The 18759-nt window shown below is 57.2% G+C and overlaps 1 protein-coding gene across 12 annotated transcripts in view; it reads left to right on the forward strand.

Moving 5' to 3' along the window:
• Positions 1-18759, forward strand: part of MYO18A (myosin XVIIIA) — a 125162-nt gene that overhangs the window by 72780 nt on the left and 33623 nt on the right. For 5 of the 12 annotated variants that reach the window (XM_063628637.1, XM_063628630.1, XM_063628636.1 and 2 more), the window contains 16 exons: positions 3553-3640; positions 3849-3955; positions 4083-4259; positions 4595-4808; positions 5060-5202; positions 6386-6486; positions 7378-7441; positions 7630-7774; positions 9978-10154; positions 10377-10467; positions 10731-10923; positions 11732-11818; positions 13963-14104; positions 14242-14401; positions 15338-15524; positions 15858-16101. In XM_063628637.1, coding sequence (XP_063484707.1) covers positions 3553-3640; positions 3849-3955; positions 4083-4259; positions 4595-4808; positions 5060-5202; positions 6386-6486; positions 7378-7441; positions 7630-7774; positions 9978-10154; positions 10377-10467; positions 10731-10923; positions 11732-11818; positions 13963-14104; positions 14242-14401; positions 15338-15524; positions 15858-16101 — 2320 coding nt within the window. Of the gene's footprint in view, positions 1-1132; positions 1169-3552; positions 3641-3848; positions 3956-4082; positions 4260-4594; positions 4809-5059; positions 5203-6385; positions 6487-7377; positions 7442-7629; positions 7780-9362; positions 9375-9970; positions 10155-10376; positions 10468-10730; positions 10924-11731; positions 11819-13962; positions 14105-14241; positions 14402-15337; positions 15525-15857; positions 16102-18759 lie in introns of all 12 variants that reach the window. The other 7 variants (XM_063628627.1, XM_063628634.1, XM_063628629.1 and 4 more) reach the window with 4 other exon arrangements.

Below are 18759 nucleotides of genomic sequence, written 5' to 3' on the forward strand. Positions count from 1 at the left end.
GTCTGTAGGCGCGCTGACCGTGAAGGTGGCTCCGTGGCAGCCTGTGGGCCCTCATGTTGTGCTCTCTCCTAAAGAAATGAGAGAAGTGCTCTGGGGAGAGTGGTTCCTCCAGAGAGCCCAAAGTCCTGTGCATGTGGGAGGGCGCCCCTCCTCGCTCAGGGCCCAGTCCCTTTCTCTGGCCACATTGTCCTGCCTCGAGGACATGTGTTGGTGTCAGGGCCTGACACCGGGTGGTAAGGAAGGGTGCTGTCGCTATTTTTGATGCCCTGGCTCTCCAGACCCAGGTGGGGCCTGATAACTCCTTGCCCATTTCTAACAGGTAACATCCAAGTCCTGGTTGACTCGCCTTCCTCTCCAGAAAGGCTTTTCAGGGCTTTAAGTAACCAGAGAGGTCACGGCTGGCTACAGGGTTTGCCCACAGTGCCTTGGCTCTTGGGCAGCTGTCAAGTGGTCCCCAAGTTGGATCTAGATGGGGTCGGTGTGCCTGGCTGGCAGAGGTGGGAGTGCTATAGGGTGCGTCGGGGTTGAGGAAGAGATTCTAGACTGGAAGCTTCTGGGAGCTGTGTTCTATGAGAGGTGCAGGGTGACAGCTCTGAACGCAGCCCGTGGCCTGGGGAGTGGCACCCTTGGGCTGTGTTAGAAGGCAAGGAACAGCTCTGTGCTCGTGGCCACAGGGGAGCTAGGCTGAGAAATGCCCTGGAGATAAGGCAAGAGGCTGGCAGGGGGCCCAGGCCTTGGGTGTGGTGAGGTGGCCTGGCCTGGTAGACACACAGAAGAGGGAGTCTGATTCAGAATAGACCGGATGGCCAGCCCAGGAGAGACTGCAGCCAGAGGCAGAGTGGCAGACTCCTGCCCAGGCCACCAGGAATGACTTAGAGGAGCATCTTCTCTGAGAGGCCTGATGGTCACTAGTGTCTCTTCACCTTCCTGGCCTCTCCTTGACTGGGTGCAGTTCACCTGCTCAGGCCAGCTCCCAGGTCCTGGCACCAAGCTCCCCCACCTTCACCCCGAGCCTTGGACAACTAGAGAGTGCCGGCCCACTTGACTCAAGAGCACGTGCTAAAGGGGGCGTGCCAGTGGTCTGCTTATCTTCACCCTTCTTCTCTCTCTCTCCTTTGCTTGCTGTCGGTAGCTGGACTCTGAGGCCGCCTCTCGTGCCCACAGCCAGGTAGGGTGCTCTCCCCCCACTCAGGAGCCCTCCGCTCCCTCCGGTGACCACTCAGCGCCCCCAGCCTGCACCTGGGCTGGCGTCTGTGCTTGGGCCTCCTGCTGGAGTGTAAGGCCTCTTTCCCCTCCAGGCTCCCACCCTGTGTCTGGGAGGACCCCAGCGGGAGGTAGTGCCGGGAGCTTGAGATGGTGCAGCTCTGTGTCAGGCCCCTGGGGAGCATCTAGACCAAGTGTCACCCTTCAAGTTGGGCCCATGTGGCATATGGTTCTCAGCCACTGGAGCCCAAGGGGGGCCTGGTTGAGTTCTAGGTGTTTCAACTATGCTCACTCTGGAGGGAGAAAGCTGAAAAGCTGGAATCTCTGCCCTCTTCCCAGCCCATGCCTGAACATGAGACATTCTCTGTCTCCACCTCCTGGCCAAAGTGAGAAACCCATTTTCAGATGAGCTTTAAAGGAGTTAGTTACAGGCTATGATGTCACCTTCTTCATCAGTCCCCAAATACCTGGCCCATAGAAGGTGCCTATTCAACACAAAGGTCTCCCCTGTCTTATGTGATTTGAAAAATATATATATATACAACATGGTAATTTTTTTTTTTTTTTTTTTTTGAGACGGAGTCTCGCTCTGTCGCCCAGGCTGGAGTGCAGTGGCGCAATCTCGGCTCACTGCAAGCTCCACCTCCTGGGTTCATGCCATTCTCCTGCCTCAGCCTCCCGAGTAGCTGGGACTACAGGTGCCCGCCACCACGCCTGGCTAATTTTTTGTATTTTTAGTAGAGACGGGGTTTCACCATGTTAGCCAGGATGGTCTCGATCTCCTGACCTCGTGATCCACCCGCCCCGGCCTCCCAAAGTGCTGTGATCACAGGCGTGAGCCGCCGCGCCCGGCCATGATTTTTATAGTTATAGTTCTTCAGATATAAAGAACTAGCCTTTTTAATGTCCTCACTTAACACACCAAAATGTTGCCAGCCACGTGGTGATCCTCCTATTCAGAGTTATTTCATGGGTCCGTGAAACCCAGAGATCTGGGAGCCACTGGTGCAGCCCAGCCCTCCTACTCCAATCTGGGGAAGGGCGATCCAGCACTGGAGGGATCTGTCTAAAGCCGGAAGCCAACCTGAGAGGAGAGCCCACATCTCCTTTACTTTCCACTTCAAGAAATGTGACAAAGAACATACTTCTTATGTTTTCTTATCTTTTCCTGATTTCTCACCCAGGGGGTCAGGACCCAGGCAGTATCCATGCTTGGGCCTCAGGTTTCAGGCTGATTGTGCCTCACAGCTGGGGCCCTCCGAGAGTGTAGGGGCTTGGGCTAACCTGAGGGTGGGTCCATGCCACTGGGGTGCCCATCCCCCACCCGGGGCACGGGACGACCTTGCTGCCATTTCGCCCACACACAACAAGAGGAGCCTGATGGGAGTCCCTTGTCTGTTTCCCCAGCTCCCCCAGACACTGTTTCTTCCCAGTTCAAGTGTCCTTCTTAGAGGGTGCCAGGTTTGACAGCCCCACACCCTGTCAGTACCTGTGAACGCTTATGTCCGAGTTGGTGACCTCCTGAGGCCTCTGGGGGCTCCTAGCCCCTTTACACCACTCCTGTGCCCGTCTGTATAATGTGTAAGCCTCTCCCTGTGTTTGACAGAGCAGGGCTGCCCCTACCCCCATATCTCTGGCCGCACTGCCTCGTGCCTTTGTGTGGCATTAGCTTGTCCACTAGGTCCGTGTGACGGGTCTTTGCTGACGGTGGCATGGAGAAGGAGCAGGGAGGCTGGTGTGTACACCTGGGCACTGTCCCCCACCCGGGTATAGCACCCTCTGGAGGGGAGGGCCAGGGCTCCCAGCCCACCTGTCATTCTGTACTTCGAAGTCCAGGCGACTCCCCGCTGAGATCTGAGGACATGCCCTCTCCCAGCTTGGCAAAGGAGGCCCTATCATTTGGATGAAGGGAGAAGCTGGGCATGGAAGATCCTAGTAGCTGTGGCTAGGGTCTAGGGCCTTGGACTCAGGACACTGATCTCCTGGGCTTGACAGGGTGGAGGGGCAGAGGGTGGCTGAGGGAGAACCTGGTGATTTGCTTTCCTGGGGTCTCCTCTCTCCTGGGCACAAGCTCCCTGTGTCCTTGTCTTGCCAGACCCTCACTGATGGTATGGTCCCTAGCCTTTGTGTCCTGTCCTCAGGGCTCCTTAGAGCCACCCCTGCCTCCTAGCTTCCCCCCACTCTTTCCCGGACACCTCTGATGTCCCTGTGTTCTGTGTCTGTCACCTGACTCATTCCTTGCCCAGTGGCTTGTCTCAAAGCCCATGCCCTCACTCGCCTCCCCTCTACGGCTGTCCTTGTCCCTGTCTTCCATAGCAGGGCCTGTTTATTCTTCTCTCGCTCTGACAGGCGAAAACAGAAGAACAGATTGCAGCGGAGGAGGCCTGGAATGAGACGGAGAAGGTGTGGCTGGTCCATAGGGACGGCTTCTCACTGGGTGAGTCTCGGAGGGTCTGGGGGCACATGTCAGGACTCACTGGTCTCAGGGCTGGACAGCAAATGTGCCTTCTGCATCTGGTGAGGGCTGAGCAGTGAGCAAGGAGAGGCTGGTGATGCAGTGGGGAGGAGGGTAGGACCGAGGAGTTCCCAAGTGGAGTAGCAGAGGCTTCCCAGGCCCATCCCAGCTGTCTGTCCCTCCCCTGCAGCCAGTCAACTCAAATCCGAGGAGCTCAACTTGCCTGAGGGGAAGGTGCGTGTGAAGCTGGACCACGATGGGGCCATCCTGGATGTGGACGAGGATGACGTGGAGAAGGTGGGCAGGGGGCTGGGTGGGGGGAGGAGGCTCAGGAGTGCACTGGGCAGGGCAGGCCAGGCCCATCCTCTGGCAGTGGAGATGGGCTCTGCTGCTCCAGTGCCCACCCGCCTGTCCTCCCACACAGGCTAACGCTCCCTCCTGCGACCGTCTGGAGGATCTGGCCTCACTGGTGTACCTCAATGAGTCCAGCGTCCTGCACACCTTGCGCCAGCGCTATGGCGCTAGCCTGCTGCACACGTATGCTGGCCCCAGCCTGCTGGTTCTTGGCCCCCGTGGGGCCCCTGCTGTGTACTCTGAGAAGGTGCAGCACCCTCAAGGCTACCCTGTAGACTCCTGGTCCCACCCCCTGCCCTGGCTCTCTGTCCTTCCCCTGTGGCATCCCACTGGGCTCCTGTCCACTCTCACAGTTGATCTTGGGAAGAGGAGTCATTTCAAGAGATGGGGGACAGGACTTCCCCACAACCTTTGATGGAGTCCAGGACTTAGCGTCTGCATTACCATGCACGGCGTTGGCCTTGGAATCCCTGGGCACTACAGGAGGGAAAATCCAGAAAGATGTGGACCTTGGGGGTGAGGGTTGTCTTAATGGGATCAGCTAACAGCCAACCCCTTCTCTCCCTTGCTCTCCTGCCTAAGGTGATGCACATGTTCAAGGGGTGTCGGCGGGAGGACATGGCACCCCACATCTATGCAGTGGCCCAGACCGCATACAGGGCGATGCTGATGAGCCGTCAGGACCAGTCGATCATCCTCCTGGGCAGTAGTGGCAGTGGCAAGACCACCAGCTGCCAGCATCTGGTGCAGTACCTGGCTACCATTGCGGGCATCAGCGGGAACAAGGTGTTTTCTGGTGAGGCAAGGACAACGGAGAAAACTGAAAGTGGGGTGAGGGGAGGAGAGGGATGAGGGTTCAGAGGCTGAGAGAGCACCCTCTTAAGTGCCAGATCTTTTTCTCCCTGGCCTTTCCATCCCCCTGAAACCCCTCTGTCCTTGGGCAGTTCTGGTCTGAATGGCCCCAAGCCTTCATACCTCTGGAGCTCCTAGCTGGGGGATAAGCTGCCCCTGGCTTTCCTGATGTCCCCTTGGGCCTGTATTCTGCAGTGGAGAAGTGGCAGGCTCTGTACACCCTCCTGGAAGCCTTTGGGAACAGCCCCACCATCATGAATGGCAATGCCACCCGCTTCTCCCAGATCCTCTCCCTGGACTTTGACCAAGCTGGCCAGGTGGCCTCAGCCTCCATTCAGGTGAGAGTGCTGCCCAGGACTCAGGGTAAAAGGACACGGGCCACATGATTTCATGACCTAGAAGTCAGGCTGTCTCCCATGCCTCATTTTCCTGGGATTCTACCCCAACAAAATTGACCCAGGCAAGGGCAGCGTTGGCCTGCGCTATCCAGAGGCATCACCATTCTGCCCTCAGGGCCTCCTGCCCTGGATGGGGCCCAGTCCAGCTTTCTGCCCAGTTCCCTTCACTCTCCCAACCCTGGGGTTGTCCTCACTCTACTGCTGGGCCTCAGCCTTACACCCACTTTCTGAGATTCATGCTCGGGGCTTCTCTCAGGCCGATTTCACCCAGCAGAGCACTGGCTTGTCAGTAAAGTAAGGCCCAGCCAAGGCTGATTCCCTCCCATGCTAAATACCTCACCACAAGCTCCCATTTCCAGAAGGCAGGCACCTGGGGGCTGGGCAGAGCAGCAGGGCCGCTTTGGGAGCTGGGCCTGTCTTCTTCCACCTCATTCTGGTTTCTGTCCCCCATTTGATCCTAGAGGGATCTGGTATCTGATTGAGCACCTTGGGAATAAGATGCACCTGCTTAATTGAGCCAGATGCGGTAGTGCATGCCTGTGGTCCCAGCTACTTGGGAGGTTGAAATGGGAGGGTCACTTGAGCCTGGGAGGTTGAGGCTGCAGCAAGCTGTGATTGCGCCACTGCACTCCAGCCTGGGCAACAGAGTGAGACCCTATCTTAAAAAAAAAAAAAGAATTAAAAGACAAGATGCAGGTTGGGTGCAGTGGCTCACGCCTGTAATCCTAGCACTTTTGGAGGCTGAGATGGGTGGATCACCTGAGGTAAGGAGTTCAAGAACAGCCTGGCCAACATGGCAAAACCCCATCTCTACTAAAAATACAAAAATCAGCCGGGCGTGGTGACACATGCCTGTAATCCCAGCTACTCAGGAGGCCAAGGCAGGAGAATTGCTTGAACCCAGGAGGCGGAGGTTGCAGTGAGCCAAGATCACTCCACTGCACTCCAGCCTGGGTGACAGAGTGAGACTCCATCTCAAATCTAAAAAAAAATAAATAAATAAAATGCAGCTGCTTGTTCCCCAGGGCCTAGAGGACCATGGGTTTGATACCTTCTGATGTGGGGTGGGAAAAACTTGATCTGGCACTACCCTCCTTACCCACACATCCATGCTGTGTCACAGACAATGCTTCTGGAGAAGCTGCGCGTGGCTCGGCGCCCAGCCAGTGAAGCCACATTCAACGTCTTCTACTACCTGCTGGCCTGTGGGGATGGCACCCTCAGGTGAGATGGGTCAGAGGGTATACAAGAGTGCTCTGAACTCCAGCCCACTGACTGGGCTCCTGGACCTTGATTGCATCCAGGATTAAAGCCACTTGCTCGCATCCTGCACTGTTTGGTCATTGCATGTCTGCTGTGTGCTAGGCTCTGACCTAGACCCCAAGGACAGTGAGATGGATGAGACGTAGTCCCTGCCTATCAAGAACTCCCTGGTCCTGGGTACTGGGGCCTGGCTATATGGGAGGGGAACAGCCAGCCCTTCAGTGTTGCCAGAGCCTAGCTAGGATCTCCATTACCCATGAAGCCAGTTCTGGAAAGCAAAGCACACTGAGGTGCCGGCGGTTGGGGACTTGCCTACCGTCGCATGACTGGTAGGGGGCTGAACTGGTATTTGAGTCCACACTGGGGCCAAAAGCCCATGCCTCTTCCAGTGCCCTCCAGACTAGCCCTTCCTGCCCCATTTTGGCTGCCTCTGCCACGCTCTTCCCTTCAGACCTTCAGATTTGCCGTGTGTGTTCACTGAAAAGAGATAAATGAGGCTGAGCCAGCAGCCCCAGGCCATTGTTCTTTTTAGCCCTTCTTGTAACTGAGGGCATGGTCTCTGCCTTGGCTGGACTCACGGTTCGGGCAGGTTCCCTGCTCCCTTCCGGGGGCCAGGTTGCATCCTCTCACCAGGGCATGTCTGGTGGCCTGTCCTCAGGAGGATGGTGCTCTGACCAGGCATCCAGGCCAGTTAGGAAAGCAGTGGCAGCTGGCCCGCCAGTCGGGGATGATGGGATGATGGGCAGACAAAACTTGGAGTCTGGAAGCTGAGTCTGTCTGTCTCCACCCTGGGGGGAAATGGCCTTGGCATGGGGACCAAGTGCCATGCTGATGCCTCATTTGTACCCCTAGGACAGAGCTCCACCTCAACCACTTGGCAGAGAACAATGTGTTTGGGATTGTGCCACTGGCCAAGGTGAGGGGTCTGTGGGGTCTGGGTTGGCAGCCCTGGGCCTTGGGGGGTAGGAGAAGCCTCCATGGGTCCTGTGGGAACAGTGGGAGCCCAGCTCCAGCTGCTGGCTCTACCCAAGCCTTGCCCTGAGGGCCCAGCCTCATGGGGGTATGCTGGGAGGGACGGGCCTTTGAGGTCGTCTATCTCCACAGCCTGAGGAAAAGCAGAAGGCAGCTCAGCAGTTTAGTAAGCTGCAGGCGGCCATGAAGGTGCTGGGCATCTCCCCTGATGAACAGAAGGCCTGCTGGCTCATTCTAGCTGCCATCTACCACCTGGGGGCTGCAGGAGCCACCAAAGGTAACCTGCAGTGGGCCCCAGTCGGCTGGCCTGTCCCCTGGGTGACCTCATAGGGGCCCTGCCCACTCCCAGTTTATTCTTGCCCAGCACAGACTTAGCCATTCTGAGACACCCCTCTTTTGCTTGTGCCTCTTCTCAGCCCCCCACATCAGAGCAGAAAGCCCAGGAAGCATCTTTGGCAGTGAAGGCCCAAGGCCTGGACTTAGCTGGCTGTGTCAGGGGGCACCGTGAGGAAGCATGGAGGGCTAGGGGTTCAGAGGCTGAGGGATGAGAAGGGCACTAAGGCAGGGCAGCCCTGCTGGAATAACTCTCCTAATTGTTCCCTTCCTGACAGAGGCCCCCGAGGAGCAAGCGGGTAACTGACCTTGGCCCCGCCCTTGGGTGTAGGGGCCGCCGTGCCCTGTCTTGGTGCTTGCCCAGGGCTTTCTAGGGGCTGGGCTTGTTCTGTTGCTGCAGAGAGGACTGGTCTGGGGAGAAGCCCGGAGGTTGAGAGTGGAAGGGGAGCCTGCAGGCTGTGGGGGGTCTTGGAGTCCCAGGAGTAGCTGCTTCTCCTGCCGGTTTTGGATCTGAATCCTGGAACCTCTCGGGATGCCCACCATGGGGTGGGGTAGGGTGGGCTTGCTTCCTGGGGCCTCCCGAGACCAGTTTTCCCCAGTCCTCTTTCCTTCTCTCCACTGGTTGGGTAGCTGTGTATCTTCCACTTGCACGTCAGGGTGGCGGCCACTAGGGGGCAGCAGGCACCGTGGTAACGAATGGGCTGCAGCTTTGGCACTTGCGCTTGGGGACCTGGCCTGGCTTGGAGGAGCTCTGCTCCATCCTTCAAGATGACTTACGTTGGAGGGTGGCGATTCGAGCACCTCTTCACCCCTTTTTTCTCCAGTTTAGGGAAAGGGGATGCTGGCGCTGAACAGCACCTTGGGCTTTGGCTTTGTCCCCTTCTGGGATGTGAAGGGCCCCAGGCTGCTCAGCTGGAGTGAGAAAGTCCTGGCAGGTGGTGGGTGCATGGAGGAATGGGTGCCCAGGCGTGAGGCTCCGTGCGACCCCAAGAAGTGGCATCCCTGCCCAGGAGGAGCCAGGCTCTAGGTTAGAGAAGTTTTCTCGAGAATGTGGAGGACGGACAGGCAGGCAGGCATGTGGCTGTGTGTTGAGGGAAGTTGCTTCACTCTGAGGCAGTGACAAGCCTAGCTTTCCTCTAACCTACCCAGCCCCAGCTGCAAGCGGAGAGCTCCGGGTGTCAGCACAGGGACCTTCTCAAGCAATGTCTGTTAGCGCCTCAGAGCTTCCAGTGTTTTCCAGGGGGTGTGTGTGTGCGCGCACGCACACGTGTGCACGAATGTCTTTGTGGGTCTCTTTCTGTGTGTGTCAGTGTGATTACACCCACAAACATACTCCCTGGAGACTGTGTGTGTGTGTGTGTGTGTGTGTGCGCGCATTTGTCCCAAGTCTGACTGTGGTTGTGTTTTCTTGCCTGCTCATCCTCACAACACCCCCGCCGCACGGTCCCTCCGAGGCGGCGAGCTCCATCGATGACTGTTTGCTAACACGCTCTTTTTCTTTGCATGCTGCATGCTGGTCCTTTGCCTTACAGAAGCTGCTGAAGGTAAAACCTTGTTTCTTGTTAGCTTTCCCTAATTGCCGTGATTAGACACATGTTGGCTGAGGCACATATGTCTGTGCGGGCAGTTCCCTTTCCCCTGTGGCTTTTTTGCCTCCCCACTGTTGGGCCATCTGTGGGTGTGTGTGGTCTCCACTGGCAGATGCCAGGGGGCAAGAGGGAGGGTTCTAATGCACCCAGGGAATGGGGAGGCATGAGCGATCTCTCAAGATAAGTCCCCCACAGGCACACAGGGTTCTTGTGCCCATCCCAGGTGGGCTGGTTCACCCTCTGACTCCGCCCTTCCCCTAGTTGGGCACCCCCGGAGCTGAGCCATCTGAAAAGGGATTTTTACAGCTGGTTTGTTGCCCTCTGGTGGCAGCGTGTGGTGTTACCTCCTCCTTTAGGACCTGCTCATTCTCTCCATCCCCACGGGACACAGGAAATGCTGGCCACTGCTAGCTGCCCCTGTTCTGCCTGAAGCCCATCAGGTGTCATCAGGGCTGGTTTTTGCCTCCAGAAGATGCATAGTCATCAGCTGGTCATCAGGTCATCAGCTGGCCTAAGGAAAAAGACCCAGGATGCCAGATCCCTTTTTCCACTCCACAGCTGGGCGCAAGCAGTTTGCCCGCCATGAGTGGGCCCAGAAGGCTGCGTACCTACTGGGCTGCAGCCTGGAGGAGCTGTCCTCAGCCATCTTCAAGCACCAGCACAAGGGTGGCACTCTGCAGCGCTCCACCTCCTTCCGCCAGGGCCCCGAGGAGAGTGGCCTGGGAGATGGAACAGGTACCCTTTGTCCCTTGGCTGGTAGTTGTGAGTGTGAGGCCTCATCCAGGGCTTGCTGCCATCCCTGGGGCGGGAGGGGACTGCTGGAGTGAACAGATGCTCTGTCAGTGGCAGAGGCCCCGCCCCAGGCCCTGTGCTGACTGGGCCCTGGGCAGGTCAGGGGCTTACCCAGGTGGGGAGCACTGGGGAGAAGGAGATAGCGCTGCTCCCCCTGCCCCACAGGCCCGAAACTGAGTGCGCTGGAGTGCCTCGAGGGCATGGCAGCCGGCCTCTACAGCGAGCTCTTCACCCTTCTCGTCTCCCTGGTGAACAGGTGAGTGCCAGGCAGGACCCAGGGCTTTTCCTGCTTTGGCAGAGGTAGAGTAGATGCCTTTGTGCCTTGTTGGCCGACGCAGAGCCGGTCTCCTCCAGCAGGGGCTCCCTGTCCCATGGGCTATGAGCAAGGCCAGCACACCCCCCCCCCCCACCAGGGTCCTGGGCACCTGGGCAGGGATAGAGGTCTGGCTTGGGCAGGGTGGGGCTTCCTGGTGCCAGGGGCCAACCAGCGGGGCTCTGACCCAGGCTGTCCCTATTCAGGGCTCTCAAGTCCAGCCAGCACTCGCTCTGCTCCATGATGATTGTCGACACCCCGGGCTTCCAGAACCCTGAGCAGGGTGGGTCAGCCCGCGGAGCCTCCTTTGAGGAGCTGTGCCACAATTACACCCAGGACCGGCTGCAGAGGCTCTTCCACGAGCGCACCTTCGTGCAGGAGTTGGAAAGATACAAGGAGGTAGCTCTGGGGCCTGGGCCTCACTAGCCTCAGATTCTGGCCTTGGCATCCCCAGCAAGGGCATCTGTAGATGCAGAAGGTGTCACCTGACTCTCCATTTCTGTCCTCCTGCACTCTCTGGAGCAGGAGTCGTTCCTTGCCCCCTTGTCCTTAGCCTCTGGCTTTGGCTACGTTCTTACTTGGTGGAGAGTTTACTCTCCAGGAAGCCTACAGGTGCATTGAGGGCCCCCAGGAGGCCGCCCTTGGCATCTTTTGAAGCACCTCCCAGGCCTGGTGATTGCCACTGTGTGGTTCCTGCTCCAAGTGTGTCTGGGCCTGGCCTTCCCGTCGCCCTTCCCTGATCTGTGAGGGTGCCAGGTGATGACTTAGTGCCTTCTGTAAAAGGGTGTCCCGGATGGGACGAGAAGTGGAAATCCTGCCTCGTCTGGAAGTGAGTTGAGTGAATTGTCAAGATATTTATTTGGGGCGAGAGAGGATTCAGAAGGAAAATGGCAGTTGTCTTCAAGTGTTTCAAGGATGATTGTGTGAAATTGAGAGTGGGCTTGCTCTGTGTTGCCTAATCAACTGATGTTAGTAATGAGAATGTGACTCTGGCTTAGGATAAAAAGAGGTTCTGAGAATTTTAGCTGTGCAAAAAATACAGTGTGTTGCCTTGGGAGCCGTTTCATTTGGGATGATGGAGGGAGCTCCTGCACGGCACAGAGGAGGTTGGCCTTGGCTGATCTCAGAGCCCCTTCCCAGCCTGCTCACAAGACTATTCCCCCCAACGTGACCCCCATGCTCAGTACTGCTTGGCCTTCTTTCCCAGGAGAACATTGAGCTGGCGTTTGACGACTTGGAGCCCCCCACAGATGACTCTGTGGCTGCTGTGGACCAGGCCTCCCATCAGTCCCTGGTAGGAGCTCCAGAGAGGGTTTTGGCAAGCCTTTCCTCTCATTTCCCACCCCTCTCCCCAGGGTGGAGCCCTCCCCATCTGAGCTGCTGCCGGGGGTGCCACTGTGGGCTGAGAGAGGGTCCAGCAGCTATGCCCAGACACCAACTACTCTGGCGCTGGGGCTCTGCCCCTCAGCACTCAGGCAGTCTGGCCAGGAAGGTGGCACTTTCTTCTGCCCTGGTGCCCTGGGGAGCCACAGCCCACGGGGGTCCCAGTCAGGCAGGAAAGCATATCTCCTTTCTCAGCAGCTGAGGCTCGGGCCCCAGCTGGTGACTGGCTGAGCCTCCAGTGTGTCTGCTAGGAGCCCTGGTGACCAGTCCCAGGTGGTGAGGGCCCAGACCCCAAGGACATAGTCATTTCCTCCCATTGTCCCCAAGTAGAGGACTGGTGCAGCCTAACAGAGCAGGGCCAGGAGCCAGCCTCCCGCTCCCAGGGGAAACAGTGCTAAACTGTCAAACGCCCTCTGGTGGACTGTCATGGATATGAAGCCTCACCCCTCAACTTTGGGGGCAGGCTTTGTCACCCTTTGTGCTAGTGTCCTGGGCACCTTGGCACTCGGTGGGGGACTGGCTGGCCTAGCAAACTCTTGGCATTTGGCGATTGTCCGCCATTAGGGAAATTGCATACGGTGCTTTATTGGAGAACTGGCATTTTTGCGAGGCTGCCGACCTCCCTCCTCTGCTTTGATTCCTGCCTCTCCCTCCCTCTTCTCTGCCATAAGGCCCTGCTTGGCTTGGACAAGTGGCAGGGCTGGGAAAGAGTGAGTATCCCCCTGGGGACAGATGTTTAAAGTGCCCAAGCACCGCGTCCCCTCAGGGAAGTGAATTTTCTTTTCCTGACACGTGGGCTCCTGTGGTGGCCTCACTCAGAACCGTTGTGGTTCCCGGGAGAAGGGGGATGTCAGCATGAGCAGCAGGGGTCAGGCAGCGTGTGGGAAGAGCTTGGCCCTCCTTTCTCTTCTGTGGTCTCCCCTGACTAATGGGCCTTGGCATGGGGCAGCTGCACCCCTAGGGAAGGGGCCCTCGGTGCCAAGCCTGTCTTCCCATCTCATGGCTTCATTGCTCGTTCCTGCTACTGGGTTCCTGCCACTAGAGTTGCCTTGGCCTTTGGCCACATTCTGCTTCCTTCTGGTAATCATGCCAGCTCCCCTGGGCATCTATGGGGAGGAGATGCTGGCACCTGGGGTCAAAGAGAGGAAAAACGGCCCTTTTCTCACTTCTTTTTTCCTCCAGCCCCTAAAGGCCAGGCCAGAATAGGGTGTGGGGAAGGTTCCATCTTTCCTGCCCAAGAAAGATGCGGGAACTCCATAGAAAAGGCACCTTCAGGCCAGATGTGGCCACAGGCCTAGTTTGTTTGGCCTTCATGGGATACTGGAAATTAGAGTTGGATATTTCCACCTTCTCTTGAAGAACCAGAGGGTTTATCAATGCTGGGCCAGTGTTCTTCCAGGAGAGCAGCTGGCTGCAGTGCAGTGGTGGTTTTCCCCTTTGGATAGGGACACCTGCTCTCTAGCTTGCCCCAGCCTCTACCCGTTTTGGCTGCCACGTCCGTCAAGTCACCTGTCTTATGCTTTTGGCCCTTGAGTGACCCTGCAGTGATCCCGCGGGCAGCCATCTGAGCCCCCTCTGGGTTCTCTCCTTTCAGAGACCAGGATTAACCCCACAGCTGTCACTTACTGACAGCTTCCTTAGGGCCAACCCTTGTGCTCAGGGCCTTCCAGACTTTATCCCACTGCCAGGGAGTGAGAGCAATATGGGGTTCATCCAAGTCCCTGGTGACCTCTGAGGGGACGAGGGTGGAGGAGGGCGTCGGGGCGCAGGCTTGGGCCAGCAGGAAGGCTGCAGTCTTTGGTGACTTTGGACTGCAGTGCTAAGCACCCTCTTTTGCTGTGGGCTTCCCTCTGCTGGCTTTCTTGGCTCCCCTTTCCCCCGGCTGCCTGCCTCCTCCACAAGGTGTCAGCAGTGAGCGGCAGGAGCTGCGGCATGTGCGTGCGTGCATGTGTGCACGTGTGTAGCATTCTGTAGGGTGTGTTTGGGCCCGGCACCACCCTGGCCCCTTTCCCACAGCTCCATATGACAAGGAGGGATTTCCTTCCTTCTCTGTAGGTCCGCTCGCTGGCCCGCACAGACGAGGCGAGGGGCCTGCTCTGGCTATTAGAGGAGGAGGCTCTGGTGCCAGGGGCCAGTGAGGACGCCCTCCTGGAGCGCCTTTTCTCCTATTATGGCCCCCAGGAAGGTGACAAAAAAGGTAGGTGGCATCCCTAGAGGGTAGCTCCTCTGCTTCCTCTTACACACAGGTGGGTCCAGGTGGCACTCCCTGGGAGGGGGGGGCCTCACTTTGTGCCTGTGCCCTGACAACCTAAATCTTGCTTCTCCCACCGTCAGGCCAAAGCCCCCTTCTGCACAGCAGCAAACCACACCACTTTCTCCTGGGCCACAGCCATGGCACCAACTGGGTAGAGTACAACGTGACTGGCTGGCTGAACTACACCAAGCAGAACCCAGCCACCCAGAATGCCCCCCGGCTCCTGCAGGACTCCCAGAAGTAAGACCACCACTCCCTCTGCCCCAGTCCTGTACCCAGGACTGTTTTGATTTTGGGGCTCCCTCCCCCTGGGGTTGTCTCAGAGGCCCCCTCACTAGCAAAATAGATGGCCTTCATTCCTGAGAGGCAACAGCCCAGGGCACTTGGCCTTGAGGAGCTGGAGGGGCCTCTTGGAGTAGAGGTGGGAGGCAGACATGGTGGGAGAGCCTATGGTTTAAATGTGAAGAACATCCCCAAGTCAAAGAAGGCAGGAGTGGCCTTAGAACCCCCAGCCCCACGGGCCCTGAGTGGCCTTAGAACCCCCAGCCCCACGGGCCCTGAGTGGCCTTAGAAACCCCCAGCCCCACGGGCCCTGAGTGGCCTTAGAAACCCCAGCCCCACGGGCCCTGAGTGGCCTTAGAACCCCCAGCCCCACAGGCCCTGTCACCTGCTCTACTCTTCAGAAGATGGTTAGTGGGCACCTACCCTGCAACAGGGGTTTCTAGGTGCTTGGCAGATAATAGTGAACAAAACTGAACTCCCTGCCCTTGTGGAATTTACATTCTAATGGGAGAGACAGATAATGAACAGTAAACATAATAAGTAAATTATATCATATGTTAGAAGATGTTGAACCCTAACCCCTCCTGTCACATTGGAAACCCTTCCACACCTTTGCCCTCCCTGGCGAGGGGAAGTAGATGAGTAGATCACTCCCCTCTGTCCGATTCCTGTCCACCCCTTGGCTTCTGCCCACCTCTGGCTTTCTCTCCTTACTGTTTGAAAATTTCTCCAGTTTGTTTCTCTGTAGAGTGTGGGGCATGCAGTTCAGGTAGCCGGGCCCCTGGACGTGGCTGAATGGGACTGTTTGGTGTTCTGGGGCCGTGGGGGAGGAGTGGCCTTTCCCGCTCCATGGATGTGACTGCTTTTCCTCCCTTATCCTCCCACCTCCGGCAGAAAAATCATCAGCAACCTGTTTGTGGGCCGCGCAGGCAGTGCCACAGTGCTCTCTGGCTCCATCGCGGGCCTGGAGGGCGGCTCACAGCTGGCACTGCGCCGGGTCACCAGCATGCGGAAGAGCTTTGCCACAGGCATGGCGGCTGTCAAAAAGAAGTCACTGTGCATCCAGATGAAGCTGCAGGTGGTGAGTGCCAGCCGGGCCCCAGCAGGCAGGCCTGGGGACTCTTCCTTACCCCTGGTAGGCAGGCCTGGGGACTCCGAGCACACTGAGGCCATCTGGTGCCCACTCAGCGTCCCGCTGTGACTCAATGGCTGCTGGTGGGGTCTTCTTTTCAGTGCTGCCACCTGTGAGTGGCCACCCAGGCCTGGCGAGGGCAGAGTTGTCCAGGTTTAGCATGTCCTGGCTGGTGCTGGGGCCCCTGCTGCCCCGTGAGCAGTGGAGATGCTGGCACCAGTCCCTGCTCTTCTGAGCACAGGCCATCAGAGCCCACTGAGGGCAGTCCCTTCCCCTCTGCAGGACGCCCTCATCGACACCATCAAGAAGTCAAAGCTGCATTTTGTGCACTGCTTCCTGCCTGTGGCTGAGGGCTGGGCTGGGGAGCCCCGTTCCGCCTCCTCCCGCCGAGTCAGCAGCAGCAGTGAGCTGGACCTGCCCTCGGGAGACCACTGCGAGGCTGGGCTCCTGCAGCTCGACGTGCCCCTGCTCCGCACCCAGCTCCGCGGCTCCCGCCTGCTCGATGCCATGCGCATGTACCGCCAAGGTGGGGCCTCCTTTCCTCCCCACTCTGGGCTCTCTTTTCCAGGGCTGGCCCTGCCCGGCCCCACCTCCCACCTGGGACCTGTGGGCTGCAGTGGGGCTGCTCCTGTCTTTACTCACGATCCTTTCTGCTCTGGTCTCTCCTCATCTCTCCCAGCCCACAGCCCCTTCTTTTATCCATTTCTTTCCATCCTGCAGAGTCCCCGCCTCCTCTTCTCCCCTCCATATTCAGTTCTCTTCATCCCCCTCCCTTCCCAGCTCCACCTCACACCTTGTCATTTGTCCACAGCTCCCTTTCTTCCCACGTCCCTAGTTTGGACAGTTCAACTTTGCCCACAGCAGCAAACCCAGTGCCCTTTCAGAGCCATCTGCCCAGTGAGAAATGAGGTGCTAAATCTTTCTGAAGTACTTAAAATTCCCAAGAAAGGTCAGACAGACCCTTTTTTATGGACCCATCTGAAAGAGGAGACAGAGAGGTTGATAGTATTAGTGGTTACTTAGAGTCCTTAGAAGCTGTCGTCGGTGGCTGGGGGCCGGGATAGCACACTGCTATCATTCCAGATGAGGAGACTGAGGCTCAGAGAGGTTAAGTAGCTTGCCCAAGGTCACACAGCTCCTGAATGGCAGAGTGGGATTTGGCCAGGCAGGCTGGCTGTAGAGTCATGTCTCATGTCTCTCAAGTAGGGTGGGTTTTTTTTTTGGTTTTTTGTTTTTTGCCTGAGAAGTTACGAGTTGCTGGGTTTCTGCTGTTTTTCTCCTTCGCTAGAAGAGCAGGTAGGGTCCCACCCACCCACAGCCAGGTCCCCTTCAGGCATTCTCATGGGCACCGTCACTTTTCCTTAGCAGCCCAAGCCAGCAAACAGGCTCCCTGCCCTGCTCTAAATAAATCATCGATCTGTCCCCACGTCTTGATATGGAGTTGGTGTTTATTATTTCAAAACCAGATTGTTACTGCTCTGAACCAAAATCAATGTGCTTTACTCAAACAAGCAGATCGATGAGGCCAGCAGCGGCAGGCCCCCCTTCCCTCACCCGGCCCCCAGCCACCGACGATAGCACTGATGATTAATTAAGATGCCAGGCATCCAGACTTGCTATCCTGGCCCATCAATTTAATTGCAATTCAGATACAATCAATAGCTCACTTTGTCTTGGCCCCTCAGCAGCCCCCACCTCCTGTTTCAATTATCAGGCACATGCATCAGCCTCACCTCCCAGCTGGAGGGTTTCCCAGAGCCAGCTAGCCCGTCATTGCTGTGGAGCGAGCCCTTGGCTAGCTGTTAGGAGTCCAGGTTTGGAAGCCAGTTCTGCCCCCAGCGGCAGCCTTTGTGACCTTGAGCAAGCCAGTCGCTCCTCCCAGCCCTCCGTTTCTGTGTCTGAAAGATGAGTCGGATCTGGTTTAAGATCCCTTTCTGGTTTGAAATTCTGTGATTTTGTGGGAGTGGAGTTCGTGGCCCCCCACCCTGGGCTCTGGTAAGATCAGGGTGACTTGGGGTCACCTCCTGCTAGCCACTGCTCTGACTTTGCTCCAAGCCAAAAGCCACTTTGCTCCAAGCCAAAAGTCAGGTCACACCTCCCCTGACCTGAAGCCCAGACACTCTTCAGAGAAAGAGAATCTACAAGTCTTTTTGATCACCTGGCCTAGGACTCAAGGTCAGGGTGAGGCAAGGAGGGCGGCCTTTCTGATGTCCTGCTTCAGTGGACAGAGGGGGAAAGGAGTGTTTATTAAATGCCAACCAAGTGAGTCACACTGTGCTTTTTACCTTGTTTCTCATTTAATCTCCATGACTACCATGCGAGATAAGTGTGAGGGCCCCTGTTTAAAGGTGAAACTGAGGCTCAGAGAGGTTGAGTGATTGGCCCAAGGTCACATGATCCTAAGAGGCAGGGCCAGGAATCCAGCACCTAGCCAATGCACGATTCCTCTCAGCTACTCTCTGGTGCCTTTTTTTTTTTTTTTTTTTTTTTTTTTGACAGAGTCTTGCTCTATCTCCCAGGCTGGAGTGCAGTGGTGTGATCTTGGCTCACTGCAGCCTCCGCCTCCTGAGTTCAAGCGATTCTCCTGCCTCGGCATCCCGAGTAGCTGGGACTACAGGCATGCACCACCGTACCCGGCTTACTTTTTTGTACTTTTAGTAGAGACGGAGTTTCACCATGCTGGCCAGGCTTGTCTAAACTCCTGGCCTCAAGTGATCCTCCCACCTTGGCCTCCCAAAGTGTTAGGATTACAGGCATGAGCCACCACGCCTGGCCTGGTGTCTTTTTTTTTTTTTTTTAAGACCATAAGACATTATTTTGTCTGGGTTATCACTGAGGCATAGACTTGGAGGGCTGGAAAGCATCTTGGGGACTGGGACGTAGCCTTCCTCCCAGTTGGTCAGCTACCCCACAACCCCCCATTTGCATACCTCACTGACTAGGAGCTTACTTCTCTCTGAAGGAGGCTGTTCCTTTTTCGGGCCTTCCTATCCCCCTGTGGAGCAGGCCTGATTGTCCTCCTGACCTCCTCTCCCTCTTCCCTGCCTCCGCCGTCACCTTTCTGGGCCTGCCTTCAACCACAGGCTCCCCACCCCCTGCAGTTTCTTCCCTTTTGGTGACTCTCCATTGACTGCCCAAGCACAGTGGCTACTGGGGTGTGCTGGGAGCAGGCGGCGTTGACAGG

This window comes from Symphalangus syndactylus, chromosome 20 (genome assembly GCF_028878055.3).
Source record: "Symphalangus syndactylus isolate Jambi chromosome 20, NHGRI_mSymSyn1-v2.1_pri, whole genome shotgun sequence".
Lineage (NCBI taxonomy): Eukaryota > Metazoa > Chordata > Mammalia > Primates > Hylobatidae > Symphalangus > Symphalangus syndactylus.